Genomic DNA, 18,747 nt, shown 5'->3' on the forward strand with positions numbered 1-18,747 from the left:
CCAGGTCCCTGGCCTTCTGGAATTTCTGCCCTGTCTTCCCTCAACGATGGACTGGCAACAAAATCTGTAAACCAAATAAACCATAAACCCTGCTTTCGGCCATAGTCATTATCACAGCAGCAGGCAGCAAATTAGTAGCCCAGGCGGCCTTTAAACTGTTAGCTCTCCTTACTCGTTCCCCCAAGTGCCAGGATGCTAAACGTGCCATTATGCCCAGCTAATTCTAATTTTTTAAGTTACTATTAATAAAGTGTGAATCACTCATAATCCCAATCAATCATCAAAACAACCGTTGACTGTATTGTGAGATAAAGAAATAGACAAAACAGTTAAAAGTGCTTCTCATAACGGCAATCCTGGCTCTGTCAGGTAGAAACTGATTCTTTTGTCATTTAATCCCTGGGCCTCAGTTTCCTCATCTCAAAGGGCTGTTATGAGGGTTGGGCTAAGCCTGTAAAATGCGTAGCTGTGGTTAGTCGCAAAGTGCTCAAAGATATTCCTGTTTTTGTTTGTTGTCTTATCATTGTGCAGAGGGCACACGGCTTGGTGGAATTTCAAATATGAAAACATAACATTTCAGATTTCTTCCTATTCCTAACTAGTACTTTGTGTTCCCGTTCAGTGGCAAGCATTAACGGTCCCTCACCTATGTTAAGGACCAGCAGGTCCTGGGTCAGTGGGCCACAAAACCTCCCCTGGGCAAGGCTTCTCCCTCGGCTATCCGCCTCCACGCTGTTTGGCAAAGGAACCTCCTTCCTATGCAGGGTTGGTGGTGTGTTCAGTGACTCCTCTGTGAGATGTGTCACAGGCAGAAATTCCTAGCCCCGGGGGAAGCAGCTGCTCTTTAAAGGGAGTGTGCTTGCCTTCCCCAGCTGAGGTTCAAAGGGGCGTTCCTGAACGGTGCTCAGGCTTTCTGCAGACTGCTGCTGGGGAGCTCAGGATGGACTAGCCGTGTAAACACGGCTAGTAGAAATCCATCTTCTATGGATAGCACACGGTGGTGGTCTAGGCTGCCAGAGCCATCCCGGTCTTTTCAGCTGGGCCGCAAACACCGGTCCCGTGGGCCTACAAGCCCCAGCATGCTTTGGGTAGGCGGGGCACGCTGACCGACAGGCGTTTCTGCGAATTGGCGACTGCCATGGGCAGTACCAGCTGGCGCATGCGCGGAAGGCGGCGGGTGGGTGGGCTGCCAGCGGTGGACTCGCGTCGGAGCCACGGGCGGTCAGGTAGGGGGTGGGTAGGAGGGTCTGCGACCAGGGATTGTGGTGGGTCGCGGGGCTCCAAGCCTGAATGGCAGGATTTGGGGACTGGATCGGAGTGGCAGGCCCGGGTGGAGGGAGGGAGAGGCTACGGAGCGATTCGGCGGGGTTGAGATGCAGCTGGGGGAGGGGAGCAAAGGGGCTGAGGAGATTTGCAGTTGCAGCATCTCGGGAGGTATGAGGTAATGTAGGGGCCGTGCGGAGAGGCGGGGGCGGGGGAGGGGGGCGACGTGAAGTCCCTGGAGGAATCCTGTGGCAAAATATCAGAAATAGAAAGGGATTTGGAGGCCTGCATGAGATAGGTTGAGGGTTGGCAGGCAGAATCTCTGGGGCTTTGAGGAGATTGGTGTAATGGCAGCAAGATTTGAGATCAAAATAGTCAGGGTCTTGGACGATCCTAATTGCTGAAGAGAAAGGGGTTTCTGTAGTGGAATCTGGGAAGGATTGAGGGGTGAGTACCCAGCTAGCAAATCGCAGCAAGGGTTTGAAGGCAACACGTGAGGCAGGACGGGGGTGGGAGGTTGGAGGTGGCACAGTGCAAAATGAGGAATGGCGATTAGGGTTTAGATTGAGGGAAGGCAGAAATCCGAGTGCAGGACTGGAGTTTGGAGCTGGCACGCAGGGGTGATAAGTGTGGGAATTTGAAAATGGACTAAAGGATATGTCCGAGGGATGGAGGACAGGTAACAGCAGTGATTGGTAAGTTGCAGGGTTGCAACATACAGTCTAGGAGATTGAATTCTAGATTTGGGGTTTAGGGTTAAGATGAGGTTTTTAGAAGATTAGATGGTGGGGAGTGAATAGTATAAGTAGATTGTAGAATTCAAGATCAGATGAAATTTGTGAGTTGGTGCTTAAGGTATTAAAGGAGGCTTTTGGTTTGTTTGTTTGTTTGTTTGTTTGTTTGTTTGTTTTTGGTCTCTGCATAATTGAGCCCAGGGGGTGTTCTGGAGACCCAGGGCCTGAAAATAATTTATAAATAAACTATGAATGAATGAATGAATGGAATTTAGGAGAGTGCAGGGGTTTGGAAATAAAGTCATGAGTCTTCAGAGGTCGTGAAGGAGAGTTTGACGTACTCTGAAGGGCAAAGTCTTTCTTATTACTTTGTAAAGGGCTTTAATCCTGAGATAGACAAGGTAGTCTCACTTAATCCACTCTGACCAGCTCAACCTCCCCACCACAGAGCCAACATGAAAGGCCTTGAGGGAAGAAAAGAGGGAGTAGGGGGAGTGAAGCAGTAAGCTACATGTCCCTTACCCTGTACCCCCAAGCTGTGAGAAATGTGTAAACCCTCCAAGGTAATGAAATGAGCCAAAATTTTCTTTAAGAATTACCTGACTTTATGTTATAAAAGGTCTTTTACAGCTCAAAGAGGCAGTGATTTTGTGAATAAAGTGTTAGGGCTGGGAGAGAAATAAAACAAGGTTTGAGCAAGGGAGATCCTCACAAGTGCTGAGAACTTAGCTGTGCCATCTAAAGCCATGGTTCTCAGCCAGATGGAAACAGTTGCCACTGTCTGGATGGAGACACTGTCAGTTGCCATGGTTGAGGGAGTCTGGGAGCTATTGGTTTCCAGTGAACAACCCCCAGAATAAAATATTATCTAGCCCAAAATGGGGAGAACTGGCTTCAGACCCAGGTATCCTGAGTTCAGATCCTGGCTTTTGCTCCTTCTGCTTTATAATCTTAAATATTTACTTGACCTCTCAGTGCACCAGCTCTTCCTATACCACAGCATTGTTGTTAGGACTCAGTGATAAGTCAGGGTACTTCCTGTCGTACCCAGTAGGTGCTCAGGATTTACTAGCTAAAAATCCTGTATGTTCTTCTCATAACAGTCCTTTTAAATAAGCTTTAGTGTGTCCAGTGTTACACATGAAACTGAGGCTTAGGAGGCCACTTGTCTAAGGGCACATAACTAAAAATGCTGAGGTCTACTGCCGTCTAGATCCCCACCACAGAGAATTTCCTCTTTCTTTGCTTCTTTGCTGTAGTCTTCCCTTTTCAGCTTTTCCTAATGAAAAGGAGGATTGCCCAGTGTTCTAAAACAGGCTTCTTGATCAGAAGCCCTGGACTTGGTTTGCTTTAGACCAGAATCAGTGGGGAGATAATGCAAGGAGCTTTAAGTTAGGCAGCATGAGGTGCAAGGAGCTACCAGCTGAGACAAGGAGGCCACTGGCTTGAAAGAATACTTCATTAGGGCCTCAGGCCGAAGTGTAGCTCCGTGTTGAAGCGGAGAAGCTGCTGCTCTGAGTGGCCTCTTGCGCCTTGTCTCTGGAACAGAAGAGTTGCATTGCCTTTATCAACTCCAAGTCTAGCTACCACACTGCAAAAGGCAGTTTTAGAGACAAGAGTAGACTGGAGCCAAGGCTCAGCTGGGATATCAGCACATACCACTTAGGCATATACCTGATGGGGACTGAGTTAGCGAGGCGCCGGCTGTTTGACTGCTTGTTAGTGGTCAGGCACTTATTGTCCTCTGGCTAAAAACACAGCTACATTGAGTGTTGATTAATGTTCATTTTTTTTTCAATAAAGCCCACCAGTTATCTTGCTCACAGTCTAAATGTTATTCCTATTCTGTAGGTCAGAAAATTAATAGGTAAGTGACGTATCCTAGGCTACAGAGCAAATGCTTAATCGGGCATGTAAATCAGAAGTCACAAGTTTGCAAGGCTCCTAAAGTGTACCCTCTGTGTGCAGACGTTACCTTAGGGAGACTCCTTCCATTGTGCCTTTATGATGGAACAATATGCTTTAAAAGTCATTCCTGGATGAATTTTTCAACCTCATTTCCAGATCTAGCCTGGAGGTAACAGTAGTCTCATCTTCTATGAAAGTAAAACATGTTTTGAGTGAGTAGTTTTGTGGCCCAGTTCCCAGGTGTGCATTAAGGCACTAAGTTATTATATACCACCGTCGGAGAACCTGGACAGGCTACTTTTTCTGAGTGTTATTTAGGATGTGGGAAAATGCTTTATTCACACAGTTAAGAGAATACATGTGACATGCAGAAAGTGCCTGGAACTCACTACTCCCTGTTTGCTAAAAGGTGGCAGCTAGAAGACATGATTTTATATATCTGCAAGCATCGTAAGTGCCCTCACTCTAAACTTCGCAGACCTGGCTCCCTTGCCAGAGTTAGATGAATAGCAGGTGGTAACCTGGAACGCTGGAATCGGCTTTGTTACCGAGTCCTTTCTGGCTTTGAGACAGTTTCACACTTGGTTAGAATTGGGTCAAAGTGCATAAGGAGTAAATGCAGCTTGAATGCTGGCGTGGAAGGAACTGATAAGTTTCCAAACACACACACACACACACACACACAAACCATGTGGCTATTTAACTGTACAGTGGTCCTTTATATCTAGTTTTTAGATAAGTTTTTTTCATATCTATTTCTAAAACATTTCTCTGGCCCCTCCCACAGGACTAGACTAGTAGTAATTGCTTAGTAAAGGTCGTCTTCATTTATTGCTTAAGGTTCTCTAGTTTTGTTGGTATCCTAAACCCACAAGGAACAAAGAGGGGTGTGGGAAATGAAGGCAGCTAAAGAATACATTAGGTAGAGGGACTCAGGCACTGACTGAGGATTTTATACCTCGGCTCTGCTCTTGCTTCTGAGATCAAGAAACAGTCTCCAAGGAGGCTCTGAGTTTAGGTTATTTAAATGTATGTTTGACGCCTCAGGTCTAGTCTTGTCTTATAACAGGTGCCTGTTCACATGCACCACAGGCTGGGTAGTGGTCATCACAGTCTGTAGCAACTGTGGTTACCGCTCCTGCTAACAATGAGAAAAGCTATTCTCCATAGTTAACTCTGTGTATCGCTTGGTGCTGTTCTAAGTGCTTTATGCTCAGTCTCATTCAATCTTTACCCTGTAAGAAGGCATTTTCCTAGATAAGCTGAGAAGTTGGGAAACTTGTCCAAATGCCCCCTGTAAACTGGGATGCAAAGTCCGCATGCTCACGTCCTGTGTGCACTTTCTTAATCTGTGTAGCACTGTTCACGTCCAAAGGTTCTGCCCTGAGATGTATGAGTTAGCTTCCCTTTCGGGTCTCAGTTTCCTCATTCGTATTCTGAGATCACTACTTCCTCTAGCTTTCCTTATTTGCTAGAAGGGCTCAGCAGTTTATATTCTGATCAGAACTGGTGGCTTCATTTCTTCATTAGTTCCTAGCCTGGGTGATGCCATTCTCAATCATATCACTCCCAAGTTGACTTTTATTAATCTTTATATGCCTTTGCAGTTTATGAAAGAGACGATTCTTCATTCCCTTCAGAATTTAGTTTATAAACTGAATTATCTGCTAAGTACTGGTTATGATTCTTAATGCTCTTGATTGCTAACAATTATGTTAAATAGTTATTGTCACCAACCATCAAAAAGTCACTGCTTGCCAACTACTTATCAGCACAAGTATCTAGACGCATTATCCCTAGTCCTCCTAGTATTTTTTTATATAAACTAAGAAAATAGAGGGAGGTTAAAGAATTTGTCAAGCCTAGAATGACTGACTTTCCCTGCGCAGAGAAGTTAAGCAAGGTTAAGCAACTTGCCATTTGCCCCACGTTCTGTCAAACATTTTGGTGCAAACATTTTCTTTTTCTGACTTGAAGGTTTATTTTTCTGTTTATTCTTTGTTCTTTCTACTACCTGGCTACCTGTTTCACAGACTGGCAAACCTCAGTGGTGTCGAGGATCATACTGTCTTAGCTCTGTGGGAACATACACAGCTCTAGGAGATAGAATATCTTGAGTCAGGGTTGTGTTGGTGTCAGGATGGGCTGTACACTGTAAATCATGCCGAGGAGGTGAGCAAACAAGGTGAATTGAGGTTATATAAAGTGAAAGGGCAAGATTTGGGGGGATGGAGTGAACAATGGGAAATGTGTTCAAGGGACTGTGGAGGCAGCTAAGATTGAAAGCAACGTGTTGACTTCATTCTGATTGGTTACTGATTTTTATAGCTTGCAGGAGATGGGCAGCATACCTAAAGGCTTGGCATAATGAGGCAGTTCCTTGAGAGATTGTTCACTGGAACAATCTCTCAAGGAAGTTGAAGTCAAATTGAGCTTCTGTGTGATTCTTTCTTGGTATTAATAGTTGTGGTCAGGCACGGCCTTCTGGAGGAGAGGTCTGGCTGGCTTTGGTTCTGTTTCAGGCTAAGTGAAAGCTCTGTCCTGGGATGATGGGAAGAGAAGTAGTAGTTCAGGCATTTTCAAGTCTGCTTCTCCAAATTCAGATTCTTCATGGCATGGCATTTTGACATCTTTTTGGAGAACCTGGTGAAACTGAAGACTAGAGAAATAGCTTGTATTTGGATGTGGGCATAATTTATTTCATAAAGCTGATAGCTTACACAGGCGGGATGCTTTTGAATTGAATGAGAGAGTATAATATTCCAGAAATCTGGGGAAGGAATTTACTGGTATTTTTACAGATTGGCAGGCTCGTTTAACAAGCTGGTCTGCCGTGCCAGCTCCAGGAAGAACAGATGTCCCTGCACAATGTAAGGTAACATGCTGGAGATCCAAACACCAAATGGTGCCCTCAGACTGTTGTCGCAGATGACAGCAGACAGAAAAAAGCAATTGGTTAGGATTGAGAGGCTTGTGTGGATCCAGAGTCTGTGCTTCTCTTGGTATTTCTGTGGTGCTGCCCCAGGCCCACGGCATTTGAGAATTCAGCATTCAGAGTTTGCAAAATCCACGGAGACTGTTTAAGGTCCATGCTACCTAGTAATCTGTTGTTTTTTTAAGTCTTGCATTTGAACTACAATGGGTTGCAGAGCAAGAGTGTGGGATGGTTCACCCACCTAGTAGGTCGATTTGACCCACTCTGTGTTGGCTGAAACTCACCCAGAAGACTGTTCCTTTTTCAGGGAGAAAAGGATGTTTTAAAGTCAGTGTATCCTAGAGCAGAGTCGAGATCATTTGTTAATAAATATTGAGTGACAAGGTTTTTTTTTTTTGTTTTTTGTTTTTTTGTAACTTGGAAGTAATGTTGGGTTAAAGATAAGTAAAGGTGCCATTTTTGAACTCTGAGACCTTGAGCTAGTTTTTCTAAACTTCAGTGTTTTTGTCGATAAAGTGGGACAATAAAAATCTTACCACTTTCGCAGTGCGGATAAAGTAAGAATGAACATGCACGGCTCTATGTAACATGTCGTCAGCACTAGGCTACCAGAGCCGTTTCCTAAGAACAGGGGACTTCCTGTGTTATACAAGTGCTGCATCTGCTGCAGAATCTTTACTGTATATACTTTCCATTAATGCTCCTTCCCATATGCCTAGGGAAAGTTGAGGATGTGGATAGGCCTTTCCTTCCCAACTACTTGTCCTTTAAACCAGGCTAACCTCTATACTGCACATAAGACTTGCATCCAAGAAAGACTTATTTTTCTGTGTGCCTTGCCTTCCTGGACTTATTCATTCTAATTTTGGGTCAACAGCATCATAAGGCTGCAGAGTTTGTGCCATAAGCATTTTGTCTGCAGAAGATTAGGGTTTTTCAGGACACATAGGTGACATGGGTAGCATGCCAAGCCAGCCAGAAGTGCTTCTGTTTGAAGAACCAGTGCTTTTAAAATCATTAGGGCTTGAATGTTTGGTCATCTTAATTCTTTGCTACTCTCCCACCATAAGCCTCTTGGTTTTCAGCTCTTACTAATTATACCTCTGTAATATTGCTTAACTATGTCTCCTTTGCATTTCTACCTGTGCCTTAGTTCCTCTTGGGTCTTTTGTTTTAGCTTTTAAACTGGTTTCTCTGACCCAGCCCCCATACAGAGTCCTTTCCATCCAAAGCATATCAGCTCCTTGCTGCAAAGTACTTGTCCCAGCATACCCTATTGTACTTTCACATGAAAGTCACTTTGTAACCTGAATATCGCCAGGCATCCTTAGATTATTTCTCCGTGCATTTTCACAGCTCCCTCTGTATTCTACTACAGTTTTAACATAAGGGATAAGAGAGAACAGATAACTTAGGACTTTGCTGGTACAGAGGTAAATATCAGTGTCACTCACAATGATGTGTTATTTTCATATGATCCTTATGTGAACCCAGCAAAAGACATGCTATTTCCATTTTACAGTGCAGAATATAAAATATGGAGCGATCAAATATTCTCTGTTTTCATCCCAATATAAGAACTTGTGTTTCCCATCTGCTTTCTCAGCTTGGTTAAGGCTATGCCCTCTGCCTGATGCTTTGTTCTCCCATTTCATTTCTGTGTTCTTCCAGGCCCAAGTAAAGGTTACAGCCTCTCTGAAATTCAGTTTCCCTTTAGGTGAAATGAGACTGCTTTAGTATCGCTTAGACTGAGTCTGCTTTGATTCCTTACTTATAGACCTTGTATTTTTAAAGCAGGGCAGGGTATGTATGTTGAAACTCAATATATTGTATACTCTATGATGCCTAGACTACCATGTGTGGCTAGGTGACTAGGTGGGAAGATACACAAGTGAAAAACTTGTGGCATCCTTATCTGATGTTTTGTAGATTACTTAAAGGTAGTCATCAGAATTTTCTGTTTTTCTGAGTGAAACATCCGAGACCATAAACTCTAGAACGGAATAAGAAGGGGACATCAAACTTACACAGGACTCTTTGCTTAAAATACCTGTGTGTCATTGCCTCCTTGCTTTCAAGACTCATTGTACAAGTAGCACCACTTACAGGCTGCTTTCCTCAGGGACAGGCGCCATCACTGTACCTACTGGGTTCCACAGAGTGGACCTTCATGTGACTTTCTCCGGGGGACAGGGTTATTCCCTGCTTTTCCATTTGTATATCATATATTTTAACCCTTCCAGTAACCGTATGGGATAGATGATGTCATTTCTATTTTATAGATGATAGGAAAGTGCATGTGTGTGTCACTCTTGCCTGAGACATAGTAACTGCAATAACATGTTTGTTAAATAAGTAGATGGTTAAATGGATGATTATAGCTATTTTCTAAGTGTTTCTAGACAGGATTAATTAATAGGCAGTAGAAAAAATGAATAATGGTTTGTTTTTCTCTTTAGCAGGAAATTGGCACTGGGGCATGAATATTAAGCTGTGCAGCTCTAGGTTGTGTTAGCAGGAACCCTTGCAGGAAGAGCAATGGCCGCGGCCGCCGCAGCTTCTCACCTGAACCTGGATGCCCTCCGGGAAGTGCTAGAATGCCCCATCTGTATGGAATCCTTCACTGAAGAACAACTGCGGCCCAAGCTGCTGCACTGTGGCCATACCATCTGCCGCCAGTGTCTGGAGAAGCTTCTGGCCAGTAGCATCAATGGCGTCCGCTGTCCCTTTTGCAGCAAGATTACTCGCATTACCAGCCTGACCCAGCTGACAGACAACCTAACGGTGCTGAAGATCATCGACACAGCTGGGCTCAGTGAGGCCGTCGGGCTACTTATGTGTCGAGCCTGTGGCCGCAGGCTGCCTCGGCAGTTCTGCCGAAGCTGTGGTTTAGTGTTATGTGAACCCTGCCGGGAGGCAGAGCACCAACCTCCAGGCCACTGTACACTCCCTGTCAAGGAAGCAGCTGAGGAACGGAGGAGGGACTTTGGGGAGAAGTTGACTCGCCTGAGGGAACTTACTGGAGAGCTGCAGAGGCGGAAAGTAGCCTTAGAGGGTGTCTCCAGGGACCTTCAGGCAAGGTATAAGGCTGTTCTACAAGAGTATGGCCACGAAGAGCACAGGGTCCAGGAAGAGCTAGCCCGCTCTCGGAAGTTCTTCACAGGCTCTTTGGCTGAGGTTGAGAAGGCCAATAGTCAGGTGGTAGAGGAGCAGAGCTACCTACTCAACATTGCAGAGGTGCAGGCCGTGTCACGCTGTGACTACTTCCTAGCCAAGATCAAGCAGGCAGATGTAGCACTTCTGGAGGAGACAGCAGATGAGGAGGAGCCAGAGTTCACTGCCAGCCTGCCTCGGGAGCTCACCCTGCAAGATGTGGAGCTCCTTAAAGTGGGGCACGTTGGTCCTCTGCAAATAGGACAGGCTGTTAAAAAACCCCGGACAGTTAGCATGGAAGATTCCTGGGAAATGGAGGAGGCAGGGGCATCTGCTGCTTCCGTCTCTGTTACCTTTAAAGAGATGGACATGAGCCCTGGGGAAGTAGTTGCTAGCCCTAGGGCTTCACCTGCGAAACAGCGGGGTTCTGAGGCATCTTCCGGTATCCAGCAGTGTCTCTTTCTCAAGAAGATGGGGGCGAAAGGCAGCACTCCAGGCATGTTCAATCTTCCAGTCAGCCTCTATGTGACCAGTCAGAGTGAGGTGCTGGTTGCTGACCGGGGCAACTATCGTATCCAAGTGTTTAACCGCAAAGGCTTTTTGAAGGAGATCCGCCGCAGCCCCAGTGGCATTGATAGCTTTGTGCTAAGCTTCCTCGGAGCCGATTTGCCCAATCTCACTCCTCTTTCAGTGGCCATGAACTGCCATGGGCTGATTGGTGTGACTGACAGCTATGACAACTCCCTTAAAGTCTACACCTTGGATGGCCACTGTGTGGCTTGTCACAGGAGCCAGCTGAGCAAGCCGTGGGGCGTCACAGCCCTACCATCTGGCCAGTTTGTGGTGACGGATGTGGAAGGCGGAAAGCTTTGGTGTTTCACTGTAGACCGAGGAGCAGGAGTAGTCAAATACAGCTGCCTCTGCAGTGCTGTGAGGCCCAAATTCGTCACCTGTGATGCTGAAGGCACAGTCTACTTCACCCAAGGCTTGGGTCTCAATGTGGAAAACCGACAGAATGAACACCACCTGGAGGGTGGCTTCTCCATCGGCTCTGTGGGCCCCGACGGGCAGCTTGGCCGGCAGATCAGCCACTTCTTCTCTGAGAATGAGGATTTCCGCTGCATTGCTGGCATGTGTGTGGATGCGCGGGGTGACCTCATTGTGGCCGACAGCAGCCGCAAGGAGATTCTCCATTTTCCCAAGGGCGGCGGCTACAGTGTCCTTATTCGAGAGGGTCTTACCTGTCCAGTGGGCATCGCCCTCACACCCAAGGGGCAGCTGCTGGTCTTGGACTGCTGGGATCACTGCGTCAAGATCTACAGCTACCATCTGAGAAGATATTCTACCCCTTAAGAAATGAGAAATACCAGTCTCGTCTTTCCCCAACCCAGTTTCCTTCCCTTTTCTTCCTTGGTTGTTGATGGTACTGTAGAGTAGATGTGGCCTATGCCCCGATTCTAGTAGGATTGCTCTAAAATCGTAGAAGCTCTAGTTTTCAGTGCTTTTTCTTTGTTGTTCCTTTCTTCCCACTCCCCTCCCCCTCTTTCCTAAATTTAGAGCATTAACAGGTACTATATCCCAAGTAGATGATGCTCGTACTAGAAGTTGCTTAGAAGTTAGGCACTTCCAAGGCTTCAGTAGAGATATCCACGTATCCCTTTGCCCTTGTGTTTGAAATTTGTATTGCTATTGAATAGTCATTGATTTTTCTCCCTTGGACCCTGAGGTTCCTAGTCTGTTGTTACCTTCCTGTTATGATGTGCTTCATCTGTGATACGTTAACTCTGGCTGCATTCTGTGTGCATGCTCCAGTGGATCTGCTCTGCCCTTCAGTGATATTTTGTGTCTGTAGCATGGTGTCTCTTTTGATCACATTTACCAGTGTGAAAGTGTATCATTAAGTGCCAGGAAAGGTGACACAAAGACCCTTTGGGAAGCAGGACCTCTTGGCTGGATGATTTCTGCCACCATGGAGTGTCTTCTAATAGCACATGTGCCAGAGGACCGTGTGACCCTAGTTAGATAGTGTTGAAATTTTCAGTCTAGAAATCGCTTGCCTTTTAAAGGAGTTCATAGGTTAGAATTATGCCATAACCAAGGCAGCTGAGAACATATCTAGCAAACTTGGGATATTTCCTAGGACTCAAAACGTTTCATACTCTTTCCACTGACCTGTGCTAAGAGTTACTGGAAGAACTGTATGATGGGAACTTTGACCAACAATGTGAGAAGGTCGACACATCCAGTTTTATTACTTAAGAATAAACCATTGGGTAGCTAACTCTGTATTTTCTTCAAGTGAGTGCATACTATTTGACTGTGAGATGTATTTCTGTTCTATGAAGCATTAAACTTATTGATAACTTTCTTCATCATTGGTGTTCATGCCTTAATTAGAAATGGGATTTTGGGAGGGAGAGGTTAATAGCTTATATTTTGCTTTTTTTATCCTAGCAGTACTATTTTTTTTAATTTAATTTAATTTTGTTTTTGACAGCATAGCATTCTACTTAGTTCAAAGTACAGCCCAAAATTCCATTATGTAAAGATAAACAGACCCTCACTATCACATGCATTTGAACAGAATCAGCCTAGCATCACCAGCATCCTGTTCAAAACTGGGCCTTCACCGTATCCTTTTGTACTAATTGCAGTTTGTAAAGGAAGATAGATATGTGTGCTTCAGACGACATGTGAGAGTGTGTGATGAGATTCTGCAGGCTTCCATGTCTGCTAAGCGACATATCTTCATCTAAGGTGCAGGAGTGATTGTAAGCCAAAGGCCTAAATTTTTGCTGTCCTGGAAACAAGATTGCTAAACTAAGCAACCACAAATTATTGGTGGCAGTGTTGCTAGGTAGCTGTCAAAGGATGGGTGAAGAAAAAGTAATAGTGAACTAGTTTTTCTTGCTTCCACTTAGAGAAAGCTCCATATTTTGATTATGAAATTGCATCTGATATTCCAGGTATATAGAATTGAGAATAAATTGATCCAATTAAAAGTGCATCGCAGTGGCTCAGTCACATAGAGCCATTCTATCTGTGGAGTCTTCTGGCAGCAAATCTGTCTTTGCTGTAGGTGGAAAACTTATGTAGGCAGTAACAGTAATTGAAACCTCTGCCACACAATGTGCAGTAGAAAAATGAACACAGTGCTAATTGATAAGAGGCCTAGGAACCCTCCAGCTGCCTTTGTATTTGGCATTTTGATTTCTCATCTCTATAGCACAGCCATTCATTGGCTTTCAAATAAAGCAGGTATCTGCTGTTGTGATCTGACTGTTTTTCCATTTTGACACTTTAGGCCCTGTTGAATATACAGTTTGCAGCTATCTGCCGGGTTGTTTAAATAAATAAAATGTGATTTCAAGAAATATTTAATCATAGCCATTGGGTTTTGTCCTTCAAAGCAGCAGCCCTCCTACCCAAATAAAGTATCAATTTCTAAGACTGTCTGTAAAATCAATTAAGAGCACTGGCTCTATTTGCAGATTTGGTGGCCTTTCCTTACCCTAATTCCTGTGCTACAACTGTAAACTTTTAGGAGCCTATAGAACACTTTCTGAAAGCTATCAAGCTGCAGCATGCTAATCTTCCACTTCTTTGTTATTAGTCAAGGAGACAGCACAGTTTGCCTTACAAAGAAAAAAAATGCCCTGTGAGTCTAGGAAAGATAGGAGAACATGGATGTGAAAACATTCGGCCAATTCCCAGAGTACTGGATAAATACTAGCCAGCTAGCCATTTCTTTAGATACAGAAGAGTGTGATGTGGGCTTTTGTGGTTTCCATCCACGTTAAACTTTTTTTGCCTATCTTTAAGCTTTCCAGGCTTACATTTGGCAACTGGAACCTGCTTTGGGCATTTCTTCCCCGAGCCACAAGTGTCCTAATATGTCTGCCTGCTCCTTTTTACAGGCTAGTTAATATTCCTTGTTTTGTATAAATCCCCATGTCACTGTTATTTGTCCATGTGTCCAAGCTTTTATGAGACCAGCATATGGCACTGTGTTTCATTTAAAATTTGTTTTCACCTCATTTAGTTTTCTCCCTGGTTTCTGAGGCGTCTTAGTGCAGTTCCCCTACAGTAGATAAGTCAAGTCCTCTGAAAGACTTATTAAAAAAAAAAGCAAGCCACAGTCAAAAGCTTGGTCTGACCCATGTCATTCTTGGAGAATGTAGGAAGAGAGATTCCATTTGTTTTTGTTAAGCATCTACTATAGGTTAGGTATTCTGCCACATGTTTAGAAGAAAAATGAGGCTATTAATGTGTTAACTTTTTGTAATTTTTCCAGAATCTTTTCATGTCTGGAGTGTTTGAACTCCCTTGTTCTGCTGCTCTGTACTTTCCTGAAGACCATACACAGGCTGAATGACAGCAAGAATACAGTTCACTCTTCAAGAATACAGAAGACCACACCACTGTTAGTAACAGTGAATTTGGCTTGGGTTTTGCACTGTTTTCTGCGGTCAGGCAAGTACTGCTGAAGAGGTTGTGTGGTAGTCCTAATGATGACTTCCTAAGAGAAGCACTACCCAGCCCCATAGGAGCTTGGAATATGGGTCTAATGTGAGACAGGGTCTTCCTTTACATCCGGCAGGAGCTTGGCTTACAAATGAGGATGCACAGCCCCACAGTCATGAAACTGGGTGCTGGGTGAACTTCACAAGCCAGGGCAGTGGTAAGACAGCAGCTGAGCAGGGTATACCCTTAGACGGCAGATTATGGCTGTGTTTTGTAAATGTCAGTGCTGATGGGACCACATCTAAATGCAGGCTTGTTGGGCAGTCCTGGGCGTGGCAGTGTTTTCAAGTGTGAGATCAGTGGATTTAGTCGGGCCTGGGTCTGACCTGTGGCTCTGTCTCATGTAAGTAGCTGCAGGGCTGCAGGTACTCTCAGATCACCGGTTTCTATACACAAGGGCATTGGGAGAGACTAGGAAATTCCCTTTTAGCTGTGATCTCAGTGTCTCCCTGATGTGAGTTGTTGACGTCTCCCCCATGTCTTTGCATATTATGTGCTATAATATTGTTGTGTGTTCATGGAAAGTAGAAGGCATTAAGGAAAAATAAAAAAAGCCTGCAGTTTGGAATGTGCCTCACCTCAGTTCAATTGTTTCTGTTCTCCAAGTATTATAACTTTGTGTCCGTTATTAGCCAGTTGTTACCCTGCTAAACTATAGTTTCTATATCTAGTAAAAAGAAGTGACAGTTTACATCTCAAAGGGTGAAGGTTATGAGAATTAAAAGATAATAATGCCATGATTTATGTAAAAGCGCCCAATTAAGAAAATGACTTTTATGGTAGAAGGCAAAGACTTTTCTTTTGCAGGAAATTGATTCACATTTTTTTTTATGTAAATGCTGGCAATTCCAGGCCTATGTTGGTGAAACAACGAAACGTTTGTTCAACCTGGCCTGGCTGAATTAAAAGGTCTGTTGGACCAAGCATGGGTTTGCTGGAAGAGTACTCTATCCCACTAAGAAAACTGCGTTGATCCTAGCCTAATTCCAATAAAGCCAGTAGAGTAGCATCTTGGCTCTGAGAGGTAGATGGATTCACAGTACTCTATCCCACTAAGAAAACTGCGTCGATCCTAGCCTAATTCCAATAAAGCAAGTAGAGTAGCATCTTGGCTCTGAGAGGTAGATGGATTCAGGGAATCGGGATTTAAATGATTGCATATAAATGTATGTGAGCCCATGAAGGAAATTTTTTTAACTTAGAATCATGCATGTTTGCTATTCTTCAGCTAGCATAAAATATGTTTTCTTTCAGTCCAGTTTTCATTGAATCATATAAAAGCCACAAATCACATTCTGAGGAAGAAGTGTTAAGACATATGGTTAAAACATGGACTTATGGAAGCAGAATGAGCACCGGTTGGGCCTGCTTTCCTGCCCAGTGATTCTGTGACCAGCCACGGACAGTCAGTTTCTTCCTCTTTACTCTCATGGTACTGCTTCCCACTTTGCTAGAAAGTTGTGAAGAAATGGTAAGTGTAAAGTAGCAGACTATAAGGCACTTCTAAAATCATATATGATATGGATAGTGCACCTGAAAGCTGCTCTCATTTGTGTCACAAGGAATTGGTAAGGAAACAGTCTCTACCCTAACAATAAAGGAAAATTATTTAGTAACTCATAGAAATCCTGACTGAAAGACATGAACAGTTTTTATATGTCAACTACCTGGGCTTTTATTTTCTATACTATTGAAATCAGAAGTTCCCTCTAGTGATTTATGGTTTACTTGGTTATAACTATGACAACATTGCATATTTTCAAAAATAATAGGGCCTGAGATCCTATTTATTCATTCACCTGCTCATTAAACACACAAGACATCTACTGTATTATCAGCACTAGTTGTGTGATTAATGAGTACAAAGACAAATCAGTCATGAGCTTCACAGTCAGATAGCTTGTAGTCTGGCTGCCAAAATAAAATAATGCAAACCACACAGATGCATTGAAGGATAAGATAGAGGGGTTAAGACGAAGTATGCCAAGTGTTGCAGCAAAAATGATGGCTGAGGAACTCTTGATTGCTAAAGTGCTGTCAACGCAAGGGGAACATGACAAAGTATATTGTTAAAGGGAAGGATGGGAATGTGCCAATATATTAAAACCAGAGCAGAGTGAGGAGCCCAGAGACGAAAGAAGTCTAGTTGCTCTGTAAATATCAAGGGTTCTTTATCCAATGCTGAGTCTCATTGTTCCTTTCAGTGCCCATATGCAGCTCAGTGAGGCTGCAGTTGTGGTCAGAATCCTGCAGTCTCCATGGTGCAGGGCAAAAGTATAGCTAGTTAGAAACTCTGATTTGGTATTGTCCCCTAAATTATCTTTTTTTTTTTTCTTTGAAAAACATGAAATAATGTAAAACCACTTCTCAAAAGCATAAACCAAATGAGTCTTTTACTCTCTTCCTTTGTGGTAGAGTTTCACTCTTTTATTTTTATTTTTTTTACTTTTGCTGGAAATTTTTACAATTCACCATTGTTGCTTTTGCCCCATCACTAGACGTGCTGGTAAGAGAAAGCTCAGGGGCTTGTGCCTTTGGTCCTTGTACTATTTTTAAAGTTCACAGGCCAGGCCTGTCCATGGGGAGATCCGTTGTCCTCCTTGCCTCCAAGCATCTAAAACCAAGTCAGTCTGATTTGCCTGCTCAAGGTATTCTTGGACCTTCTTAGGAGTACTGCATTTCCTCCAGAAAGCCTCATCTGTGGGTAATAAACATTTTCATGTCTATTTTATGTGAGGGGTAGTGCCATTGATTTTAACATTGGAAATAAGTTTATGGTAAAAGGGTTCTATGCTGTGGGGGTGACTGCAGCAGTTGACACAGCATGCTGGGGTCCAGGCAGTCACCACCTTGAGATTTGAGTTAGCTTGCTAATTAGTTCCGGAAGGGCTATGTTTTTGTCACCTTGGCTGTGCTGACTGGCTGCATTTGCTGAGCCCTACCAATTATCACAGATGCACTTACCTAGGTTGGGAGTTTTGATGGCCACTTAGGAACGAAGCACCAATTCTGCTCATACTCTGAGCTGTGACTGACGCTAAGACTCAGAAGAGTGGCTCTTGGTCAGTTGTCCCTACCAAGCATTAACCCCATTCTGTACAACACTCACAGGAAATGATATAGCCTGGCACCTTAGACAGGTGTAGACAGGACACTTGTGTGGAGGAAAGCTATATAGAATAGGATAGCCCTTACTCCAAAAACTAGATGAGTGGATAGAATGTGCCACTTGATCAAACCAGGTCTGATCCTCAGAATTAGAGCTGAAGTTTGAACCCCATTTACCAGATCTACTCAGAGAAGAGTTATTCCCAATGCATCCATAGCATACATGCAGTGTGGCCAGCAGATGAGTTCAAACCTGACTTAAGGCCAGCATCCCTAAACGCTTTTAAGTATTTGTCAACGCGAGGGGAATATGACAAAGTATATTGTTAAAGGGAAGGATGTAGTCAGAGGAGCTCCTGGTTCTGCTGTTAACAGGTCTGGGATAGAGGAGGAAACAAGCAGGTGAGCTAGGACTCCCCACCCAGGTATATCCAGTAACTGCCCGAACTTCAATACAGGAGGATAGACAGCAGCAATGAAAGAAAGAGGTCCATACGTTGACCCCATTGGAACTCCACGCTTTACCAAAATGATTCAAATAGCCACACCAAAACAAGATTAAAAAGTTGCTGATTGGCTTTTGTATGTCTACAACCTGCCTTGAGATGTCACTTTAAAAAAAAAAAATTTTTGTTGTTTTTCTGAGTCAGGTTTCTCTGGCTGTCCTTGAACTCACAGAGAACCTCCTGCCTCTGCCTCTCTAGTGCTGGGATTAAAGGTGTGCACCATCACCACCTGGCTGTGAATTAACTTTTAACATTTGCTGAAATTGGCAAAACTGTGTCCTTAATAGTGGGGCTCAAATTATAGTTCTATCTGAGAATTCCCCTGTACTTAAACAGGGTGTCTATAATCTACGGGCAGCTACTGAGAACATTTCAGGACATGTGAGGAAGACAACTAGTTACATCTCATTTTAGTCAACAAAAATACTGCCTTGGCTAAATTCCCCATCACCCAGAGCACCCATTACCCTGACTATTCCATAGTGGGCATGGACATGTTGACCTAATGAGTAATAAAGTTGAATTAAGTCTTGGATGCTAAGCAGTTGCCTTGCTGAAATGGGACTACATGGACTTCCCCCTTTCCCAACATCCTCCTGTTAAGTAAAATGGGTAA

At 44.0% G+C, this 18,747-nt stretch overlaps 2 protein-coding genes across 5 annotated transcripts in view; one reads left to right on the forward strand and one right to left on the reverse strand.

Moving 5' to 3' along the window:
• Positions 1-18,747, reverse strand: part of Astn2 (astrotactin 2) — a 1,010,996-nt gene that overhangs the window by 265,140 nt on the left and 727,109 nt on the right. The window lies entirely within an intron of this gene.
• Trim32 (tripartite motif containing 32) lies at positions 1,162-12,365 on the forward strand. Of its 2 annotated transcripts, none has more exons than XM_055611730.1 (2): positions 1,162-1,226; positions 9,300-12,365. In XM_055611730.1, the coding sequence occupies exon 2, from the start codon at positions 9,379-9,381 to the stop codon at positions 11,344-11,346; it is 1,968 nt and encodes a 655-aa protein (XP_055467705.1). In that variant the 5' UTR covers positions 1,162-1,226; positions 9,300-9,378; the 3' UTR covers positions 11,347-12,365. The 2 variants fall into 2 exon arrangements, with proteins under 2 accessions (XP_055467705.1, XP_055467706.1); XM_055611731.1 differs by lacking the exon at positions 1,162-1,226 and adding an exon at positions 1,388-1,441.

This window comes from Psammomys obesus, unplaced genomic scaffold (genome assembly GCF_907164565.1).
Source record: "Psammomys obesus unplaced genomic scaffold, mPsaObe1.curated_primary_1811, whole genome shotgun sequence".
Classification (NCBI taxonomy): Eukaryota; Metazoa; Chordata; class Mammalia; order Rodentia; family Muridae; genus Psammomys; species Psammomys obesus.

Excerpts from the sequence above, each read along its gene's own strand:
- Trim32 (XM_055611730.1), top strand. The coding sequence starts at position 9,379 with ATGGCCGCGGCCGCCGCAGCTTCTCACCTGAACCTGGATGCCCTCCGG.